At 29.5% G+C, this 11,036-nt stretch overlaps 2 protein-coding genes across 2 annotated transcripts; both read right to left on the bottom strand.

The window, feature by feature from the left end:
* Positions 433 to 1,248, bottom strand: LOC104741735. Its single transcript, XM_010462647.2, has 2 exons — positions 1,128 to 1,248; positions 433 to 922 (listed from the first exon to the last, which is right to left on the bottom strand). The coding sequence occupies exons 1-2, from the start codon at positions 1,183 to 1,185 to the stop codon at positions 501 to 503; spliced, it is 480 nt and encodes a 159-aa protein (XP_010460949.1). The 5' UTR covers positions 1,186 to 1,248; the 3' UTR covers positions 433 to 500.
* On the bottom strand, positions 3,868 to 4,901 carry LOC104741736. Its single transcript, XM_010462649.2, has 2 exons — positions 4,777 to 4,901; positions 3,868 to 4,454 (listed from the first exon to the last, which is right to left on the bottom strand). Exons 1-2 carry the CDS (start codon positions 4,832 to 4,834, stop codon positions 3,928 to 3,930), a joined length of 585 nt encoding a protein of 194 aa, XP_010460951.1. The 5' UTR covers positions 4,835 to 4,901; the 3' UTR covers positions 3,868 to 3,927.

The following is an 11,036-nucleotide window of genomic DNA, read 5'->3' on the forward strand; positions in this document are numbered from 1 at the left end:
ATTTTGAGAGACGGGTTTTTATTGATAAAAAAATATTATATCCCTTATAGAGTATGACTTCCGGGACGGGTTTGACCCGCTTAAGAATTTAGGTTATTCGCTTCGAGAAGTTTTAGTCTTTTTGATGGTTTTTATCCATTTCATAATTTACAAGTTTTATACAATTATGATTAATCACTAATTCAGTAAACGTTAGATTCGGGTATGTTGTTTTGTGAATCTTAATTTTATGTTAAAACCTTTATTATTTCAAAAATCACAAACTGAATGAAACCAAACTAATATAAGTTTGAACTGTAAATGATTTAACAAATAATTATATCTATAAATGTAACTCTATCTGTACATAATATATTACAAATCTTATAGTAAACATAGTTTTTGAAATCAATCACGCACGTATGTGCGGGTCTGTACCTAATATCAGATTAAAATAGAGAAAAATGTTGACCCTTTTATTAATATTATTAATTATTATATGAAGAAAATATATTTCTGGGTTACATTTTGTTTAAAGTATCATAATCAATCATGGAAGGAGATGGAGTACGAGCTTTAGATTTAGGACACTTGCAATGACATTTGTTTATACGTCCTTTATTGTCCATACATTCTTTGATAAGTACTCCTTCTTCAAAATCTATCACTGAAGGGGAAGGACTAGGAGGGCATTTACCCCTATGTCCATTATGGTCCGTGGATTGTTTGTTGGCTCTTTCTAAATCCATCATCGACGGAGAAGGAGAAGGAGTATGAGTTTTATGCTTAGGACACTTGCAATGACATTCGGTGTTATGTCCATTACGGTCCATACATACTTTGTTGACTGTTTCTTCTGAATCCATCATCGAAGGAGAAGGATTAGGAGGACATTTTCCTATACATCCTTTGCCTTCTCTCGCCTCGATTATTATGCTTTGACCTACAATTTATTTTAAGAAAAAAAACAAACATGTCAAATTAATTAGTATACTACATATGTTTTCAAAAATTAGTGTAGTTAGAAATATTAAATCGAATATACTATAGGCAACATCGTGACATCAAATATTTAACTTCAGAAATATAATGGAAACATAAACTAAACGAAAATCTTCAAATTGGTATATTTTTTCACGTTCACTTACAAGAGAAGGACAACAAGAGGGAGAGAAGAAAAGCCACCATAAAGGAAAGGTTGGTCATAGCTGAACAATGTTTCTATGTGAATGCTGCTGGATGACTTAGGTTTAGTGAGAAAACTAGCTAGTCTTGCGTTGACTTATATATGGGATGGAAAAACAGCTTTTTCACTTTGTTTGATAATTTAATTTTAAATTTCAGATTTTGTTTACACTAAATTTTAATAATTATTTTTAATGATGCAATCCAAGATACAGAACCTATTTTTCACAAACAAAATTATGACATTTATTTAATTATCCAATCCAAGATACTGAACCTATTTTTTCACAAAAACAAATTACAACAATAAATATATATTAAAATTGTGATTGACCTTTTTCATCAGGCCTTTTGGGCATTAAATTAATTTATTTATCAAACTTTTTTTTAATCTTTAATTTCCCTCAAAAAATACTTTAAATTAATATTATATTTTACCAATATAGAATAGACCTTTTTCCATTAGTTATAATTTTTTTTGGTCTAATATAGAGAAAACTTTATTTTCAGTTATAAGTCTCATAAAACAAAAGTATTATAGTAATCTAAAATTTTTAAAATTGTGTTTTACCTTTTTATCTTTTAAAACAGTTTTTAATTTACTTTGTATAAATATATACTTTATTTGATAATGTTTAGAAGGTTAAAATAAGTAAAGTTGTTGACCAACAAAAAAAAAAGGTACATATTTCTCTCTTCAGCTATAATTCATATCTAAAATTTTACTTGAGACCCGAGATGAATCTATGAACTCCTCCAGAAATCCAGTAAAAAAACCATCTCTCCACGATAAATTATTGACTGTTAAAAGTTAAAGCTTGGATGATTTATGAATGATTTAAACGGATAGAGAAATTTGCACTTTCAGTTTCTGTCGTTTGCTTCTGACCTTTCGTGAGGAGAGCGAATCTTATAGCTTAGCATAGTATTTTTTTTGTGGTCTGCGGATAAACACAAAAAAACAATGAATGAAAAGTTTCGGCGTAACAGGGCCTAGTCCCATTATATATACATCAAGTTTGCCGTTAGCCCGTGTTTATATGTATATAGCTTCGAGAGGATGTGTACGTAAACGTACGGAAACGACTCATGATCTTTCAGTGAGTGAGAGATAGACGAAACGAGTGAGCAACTCTTGTAACAAGAATGGGGAAAAATATGGCTAGGGTTTAAGGCCTTTGCGTTGTTCATCGTTAAGACAATGAGATGAGAGCATTTCGAAAGAATCAGGCAAAACATGGATGAAATCAGTGGCGAGGATGATTCCTGAGGCGAACGATTTGACGATGAGGAAGAGAGATTTCTCCGGTTGGAACGCGGAAACTGAACGAGCAAAGAACGGGAGGCAAACGCCAATTAGGCTGGTGGTGAGGATTGAGAAGATTGCTATGAGTTTGAGATCAAATGCTCTGGTTTTGTCCGTACATGTGTTGTCAGACTCGGGCTTGCACTCTTCGTCGGATTCAGACAGAGCGTGGGAAATGGGAGATGGAGAGGATGAGGAGGAAGACGGTAGTGGCCGCAGAGAAAGTGACAGGAGATTTAGCCATGATCTCTTACTTTGTTTTCTGTGGAAGTTTTGAAGTATGGAATAGATAAGATTTTGTCTTCGTCTTATATAAGGGGAATAGACTTGACGACTCTTTTCAATCAAAGAGAGTGTCGACATTACGTACTAACCAGTGTCGACATGTTATCTTACTGGATTATACAACGTCTCGAGTATTTTAGGCCTAGGTCTGTTCTCGGTATATTTCATATAATGTATTAATGTCGTACAGTATATACTTCCCAGCCCCCACTTAATAAAGAAAATCGTGATAGTTAAAAGTTAAAACTAGTACTATGAATTATGAATGATTTAAATGTATTAAGAAATTTGCACTTTCGGTTTCTGTCGTTTGCTTTTGACCTTTTGTGAAGAGCGCGAATCTTATGGGGAGAATGAAGTTGAAGTTGAACTTTTTGTGAATCTAAAGCAGCCAACCTATGGTATATTTTGTTGTCTGCAATAAACACAAAAAATAACGAATTAATGTTTCTGCGTAATTGGGCCTGGTCCATTATACAACAACTTAGCCGGTAGTAAACGTAACAGTACGGAAACGGTTCTTGTAACAAGAATGGGAAAATGTGGCTAGGGTTTAAGGCTTTTGCGTTGTTTCTCTTGTTGGGAAGCTTTGATATTTGTACAATGAATGCGACATTGAAAGTTAAAAGATTTGAGATGAAAAAGAAAAAAATAGATGCTAACGCAGGGAAAAAAAAAATCTAGCCGATGTGAGTTCTAAACCAATAGCGAAGGCCCTCTTCGTGAACAAGGTTTCCCGACATATACTTCGTTTTCTCTTTCTGATTGTGTTTCCCTTCAGTTGGGATTTTTTGTGTGTGTTTGGTTTTATAGTGGGGTTTCTGTGTGCAGCTAGCTTCTTAGATACGTGATTTGTTTTGCATTTTTGTGTTGTGTAGCCATGGACGACATTACAACGATTTGTATGCATGAGCTTGTAAATTTGGTTTAATATGTAAAATCGTTTGCATTATACATTTTGAGTAATTCGAATAAAATTCATCCATATACATGTACACCACAAGTTATAATTATTCGGAGATCGTCATGTGTCTAAACCAATTTTTGGTTTATACGATTAAGCATTGTCATATAGAAATCGATTATATCACTATATCAGATTAAAATAGATAACTATGTTGACCCTTTTTATTAATATTATTATATGAAGAAAATATAATTGAGGCTTACATCTAATTTAAAAAACCATAATCATTCATGGAAGGAGTGAGAGTTTTAGCTTTAGGACACTTGCAATGACATTTGTTCATACGTCCTTTATGGTCCATACATTCTTTGATGAGTACTCCTTCTAAATCTATCATTGAAGGGGAAGGACTAGGAGGGCATTTACCCATATGTCCTTTATGGTTCATGTTGTTGGCTCTTTCTGAATCCATCATCATCGAAGGAGAAGGAGTATGAGCTTTATGCTTAGGACACTTGCAATGACATTTGATTTTATTTCCTTTATTGTCCATACATACTTTGTTGAGTGTTTCTTCTGAAGCTATCATCGAAGGAGTAGGAGATTTATGACATTTGCCTATATCTTTACCTTTTTTATTGACTCCTTCTTCTGAATCTATCATCGAAGGAGAAGGAGTAGGAGGACATTTGTTGACTCCTTCTTTTGCATCTATCATTGAAGGGGAAGGCTTAGGAGGACATTTTCCTACACATTCTTTGCTTTCCCTGGCCTCAATAATTATGCTTTGACCTTCAATATATATTTTAAGAAAAAATAAAACATGTCAAATTTAGTATACTACATATGTTTTCAAAAATTACTGTAGTTAGAAACATTAAATCAAATATTGGAGGTAGCATCGTGACATAGAAGAATCCTCAAAATATTAAATTCATGAATATACTGGAAACATAAAACTAAGCGAAAATCTTCAAAATGGTCGATTTTATCACAAACTACTAAACATAAATTACAATTCCACACAATTTGTATAATTTCTTAAATTATGCAAAATCTTGGAACCACTTCACCATTAAAATGAATTACCAATGAAAAATTCACGTTTACTTACAAGAGAAGAGCAACAAGAAGGAGAGAAGAAAAGCCATCATAAAAGAAAGGTTGCTCATAGCTAAACAATGTTTGTTTAATTGTATGTGAATGCTGCTGGATGAGTTAGGTTTAGTGAGAAATTTAGCTAGTCTTGAGTTCAGTTATATAGGGGATGGAGAAATTTTACATTAAATTTCATATTTTATTTAAAATAGATCTTCATTTTTTATTTTTAATCATGACATTTATTTTAATGATAAAATCCAATATACAGAACCTATTTTTACACAAATAAAATCATGACATTTATGTAATGATCCAATCCAACATACAGAACCTATTTTTCACAAATAAAACTACTACAATAAATATCTTAAAATTGTGCTTTACCTTTTCCATCAGGCCTTTTGGGCATTAATTTATATATGAAACTTTTTTATCTTTAATTTATTTGAAAAAATACTTTAATTTAGTATTATATTTTACCAATACAGAATAGACTTTTTTCCTTTGGTTACAACTTTTTTCTTGTTTAATATAGAGAAGACTTTATTTTCAGTTAGAAGTCTCATAAAACAAAAGTATTATAATATTCTACAGTTTTTAAAACTGTGTTTTACTTTTTTTATATTTTAAAACAGTTTTTAATTTACTATTTTTATGAAAATATACTTGATTTAATAATTTTGAGGAGGCAAAAAACTAAGTAAAGTTGTTGACAAAAACAAAAGAAGACAAAAGTATAATTCTCTCTTCAGCTATAATTCTTTTTCTTTGGAAAAATAAATTTCAGCAATAATTTATATCTAAAATTTTACTCCGAAACACTGAACCCGACATGAATATATGAACTCTTCCAGAAATCCAGTAAAAACCATCCATCCACCAAAAACATTGATCATATTGGAAGTTGGGTTATTTGCATTTACACCTATTTTTGTATAAACATTTTTCATTTTGACATACTTTTTGCTATTGGTGTATTTTTACACACTTCTTCACTATTGTTCACAAATTTTGTGACCAATCTATCTTAACAATTTTGGAGTACATTTTTGTGTCATCCTTTCTTATCTTTGTATCCAAACAAGTCTCAACTAAATTCTCTACAATTCTTACAACCAAACACAATGATTTCCTTATTTGATAATATTAATTTCCTAAAATCTATCTACCTAATTTAAAGCAATATGTTAGATTAAAATATAATTCTCCTTTCACTTTTATTTAATCTTATATTTAATTGTTTAAATTACTATTTAATACATTAAGTTAATAAAATTTTAGATGTTTTTTTAGTATTTGATGTGATTTAAATTTTTATAAACGGATATATATTTTAAAAATTGTTTTAGAATTTTTGTAACCAAACAAGTATATTCGGATATAGATTATTTCACATTTGAATTATTTTAATATGTAATGAATATCTATCTTAACCTTTTTATTAATTACTGTGAGAACACACACATATAACAATTTAACATTTATATTAAAATTCAAATAAACTTGATCTATTTATAATATATTTAAAAGTATTTTTTAAAAAGTTACTCGTGGTGTACCACGAGGTCAAACCTAGTCTATCTTAACATTTTTGAAGTACATTTTTGTGCCATCCTCTCTTATCTTTGTATCCAAACAAGTCTCAACTAAATTCTCTACAATCCTTACAACCAAACACAATTATTTCCTTATTTGATAATATTAATTTCCTAAAATATATCTATCTAATTTAAATCAATATGTTAGATTAAAATATAACTCCTTTCATTTTTATTTAATATTATATTTAATTATTTTAATTACTATTTAATACATAAAGCTAATAAAATTTTAGATTTTTTTCAGCATATAATGTGATTTGAATTTTTATAAACGGATATAGAGCTCGGATTACATTTTTGGAGTACAATAGGGTGTCATTACTTATTGCCAACTTCGGGTTGGGTTTTTAATTAAAATTATAACCGATTCAATTATTCGGATCCTCCTTAAGATTGCCGAATATTTTGAGCCGGTTTTTAATCCATAGCGTACTTATTTAGATCTAATTAATACCCATTGTATCTTAGGAAAAATCTAATTTGCATGCCGAATTTTTAGGGCCGAGTTTGACAAAAAGAATTGATAACCCAAATTATGTAATCACATCCTCTTAATCACATCCCTATAATATAACAACTAATTCAAGATGAATACATCTTAGGAAATATCTAATTTGCGTTTAATAATCGATTACATATTTGGTAAGATCTTATTAGCTTTAAATGTACACTATTAATCCAATAATATCAATTGAAAATCATAATAAGAATATGTCAGATCATTTATTCCTAATTCATAACTAACAAATCGTAAAATGTATATTCTCAACTTGTGAAACAAGAGTTTTTACTTACAACTGTTAACAGTATATATATCAACAAAATAATAGACCCGTGGTGTACCACGGGGTAAAACCTAGTTTGCCCTCAAAAACTAAGCAAGCTAACTAATAAAGATATTTTTTTTGGCTGTGTCGACCTCTCTCTCTTTATCTCTTTATTTTTTTTTGTTGTTTTTACTTTAGTTAGTTATTATCAAAAAAATTATCTATTTATTTTTATACAATAAATTATTATTTTATTTTTGCTATATTTTAAGATGCATTTTGCTATATGTTAAATGAATTATTGTATTAGACATTATCCATTTGTAGTTGAACATTTGTTCACTGTTATGTGGATGATAAATTATGGATACTTACTAAAATACAAAAAAAAACATATCAAATCAATTTGTGGCTTGTCATAAATAAATATTAAACAAACAATTATTCAAAGTAAACGGTGAATTGACAAGTTTATGTGGATTCAACATCAATGTTTTAGGTTTAGGGTTTAGATGTTAGGTTTTAGGATTTAGGATTTAGGGCTTAGATTTAGGGTTTATGGTACAACGACAAATCAATCCATATGTTCGTGGTCATGTAGATACCAATAGAATATGTGGGTAATAGTAACACATGTTTTTAAATCGGAAACATTGAAGCTTATACAAGAAACATATTACCCGAACCCTATACACAAACATTGAATCCACGGAAGACCTAAATCTTTAAGCCTAACACACTTAATACTAGACACAAAATGTGAAAGCCTAACCATGTATCTTAAAAAGTGAACATTAATGCACTAACTCCACATGGATTTAAAGTTACTATCCACATGTGTAACTTGTATCCATGAATTGTAATAGTATCCACATGACCATGGTTATATGGATTTGATGATGTCGTTGTAACTTGTATCCATGAATTGTAATAGTATCCACATGTAATAGTATCTATATGACCATGTGTAACTTGTATCCAAAAATTGTAATAGTATCCACATCAAGCATAAACACATCTTATAGAATCAAACAAGAGTTTCAAACGGTGTCTATATGGATACATATTTATTGATAAATTTTTTAGATAGAAAAATGTGCTAGAATACAATTTTTTAGATAGAAAATTTAGTTCAATAAAATTTTCAATTCCAAAATTATTTACTTAATTTAGTTTGGACTTAAAAATTGTTGATTTGGCTATGAGCACCATTTAATTATATTTGATTTAGATTGAACTTATAAATTACTCTAGTTTTTGTGGAAACAAAAAATTGAAATATGCAAACAATGTTTATTTACAAGTTACACCTAAAATATATATTAATTAAAATGAAAAACAAATGTTAAAGAAAGGAATACCAAGAAAAAAGAGAGAGAGAGAGAGAGAGAGAGAGAAAGAAAAATGAGAAAGAAAGAGAAAAAATAAAGATGAATTGAATAATTGGAGAATTTGTGAATTTAACATTTGTTTTTCTTGTTCCTTCTCATTATATTGTAAGAGAGAAAAAGAGAAAAAATATTGTATATTGATAAAAAGAAAGAAAAGAGAGTGGGTGTGAGTGCAAATATTCCTTGGAAGTTTTAGATTTTTGAAGATCTATCAAATTCAAGATTTGGATGCATGCCTTCACTTAGGGGGGGGGGTATTGAAGAGATTTTGGAAATTTTAGATTTTGAGAGATTTAAGTGAGTTTTTAGATTATTTGGTAGAATTGTCTATTTTTTATTTTTAAGAAAAAAAAGAAAATTAGCTTGTGATTTGATGAGATTTATTTTGGTAAGATGATTCTGAGAGATTTGTAGGAAAAAAAAGTTGGGTTTATTCACATCATCGATCTCTTTATCAAAGCACAAAACAAAACACTATCATTGCCATGTAAAAAATGGTGGAATATCACAGGAATCTCTATTGTTAGTTAATGCTATGATCTGAATATGATCAAATGACAAAGTTTCAATTTCAAAGGCATATATAAGTTGAGTTCCTTTGAAGAGACTTTGGTAGACAACTAAACATACAAGTTGAGTTCCTTTCAGCATCTTCTTTGAATTTCTAATTTGTGATTCATGATGGAAGAGATTTACTATACATCTTGAAGACTATATTGTATAATGGTAGCAAGCAAAGTCTAAGTAATCAAAGGCTTCTCTATATATTGAACACAGATTTGAGAGGATTTTGTGAGATTTTAGAAATTTTAGATTTTGAGAGATTTAAGTGAGTTTTTAGATTATTTGGTAGAATTGTCTATTTTTTATTTTTAAGAAAAAAAAAAGAAAATTAGCTTGTGATTTGATGAGATTTATTTTGGTAGATGATTCTGAGAGATTTGTAGAAAAAAAAAAGTTGGGTTTATTCATATCATCGATCCCTTTATCAAAGCACAAAACAAAACACTATCATTGTCATGTAAAAAATGGTGGAATATCACATGAATATCTATTGTTAGTTAATGTTATGATCTAATATGATCAAATGACAAAGTTTCAATTTCAAAGGCATATATAAGTTGAGTTCCTTTGAAAAGACTTTGGTAGACAACTAAACATACAAGTTGACTTCCTTTCAGCATCTTCTTTGAATTTCTAATTTGTGATTCATGATGGAAGAGATTTACTATACATCTTGAAGACTATTTTGTATAATGGTAGCAAGCAAAGTCTGAGTAATCAAAGGCTTCTCTATATATGAAATTAGGAGAGTTTGTCAAACATATTTGCAGGTCAACTAAAGTACATGCCCTTCTCTTAACAACAAAAACTAGACTACTTTTTCTTTTTTTATACACATTTTTGTTTCAGGGAACGGAAATGCTAGTGCATCACTACTTCAATGTGTTTCTCTTAACAACAAAAAGATGAACAAATCAATTTCTAATATAGAATTTATCAAAGCTTATCATCTGCAATTTAAATTTGATCCAAAAAAAATCATCAGCAGTTTTATTTCTATGAAGTCGAGAATATGACGACTAAGAAGATTTTTTAAATCTGGGTTTAATCCAACATTGAAAGGAAATTCCTTACATTGAACCTGTTTTTGAGAGATTGAAGAACAATATGAAAAGAAGATTATTCTATCTTTTTTGACGATAAGAAAAAATATAACTAGGAGTCTGGGTCNGGGTTTTTTTTTTTTTTTTTTTTTTTAAGAATCCTTCGAAATAACACCTCTAGAGATGAGATTTGTTCATTACAGTTTTTTTAAGTAAAAAGGTATCCAAAATTTCTCAAAATCAGTTTTTAGTAATTTTTGAAAAGAAAGTGTTAAGTTTGAATAACAGTGGATTTGATATGACTTTTATAAATTCTTGATTGAATAACAAGAGATTGTGAGTTATTTTGAATGATTTTGTTAAAATGTCAAGTTCAATAACATGAGATTTGAGAAGGGATTTAACAAACACAAGTTGAATAACACATGATTTTAAAAGAAACTCAAAATCTTTTAAAATCCATGTTTCAATACCCCCTCTTAAAATTTAACATGTCTAAATCCATAGACGACTAAGAACAAGGATTCTATCGGCTCAATATAATTGCACCTCATATAGTTAACAAATGGTTTATAATGAAATTACTTAAATGAGACATTTATTCTTTCAAAACAGCTGATTTTATTAGAAAAGTTGTCGATGGATACAAAGTGCTTAATAACTCATTGATAGTCGATTATAACAATGAAGATTTAAACATAATTTAATTTGGGAAGTTGGGTACATTTTGGCCTGGTTTACGACACGCACATTTATCATTTATGCAACATGCCCTACGATAATCAGAGCATAACATGCTTCCACACTCGAGGTATGTATCGCATATTCCTCCATGATTCACATCGATGGTTTTTGTATTCATCGCTGGTAATGATAGACACTTGCAAGTTCCATTGTCGCAGTATCC

Source organism: Camelina sativa, chromosome 14 (genome assembly GCF_000633955.1).
Source record: "Camelina sativa cultivar DH55 chromosome 14, Cs, whole genome shotgun sequence".
Classification (NCBI taxonomy): domain Eukaryota; kingdom Viridiplantae; phylum Streptophyta; class Magnoliopsida; order Brassicales; family Brassicaceae; genus Camelina; species Camelina sativa.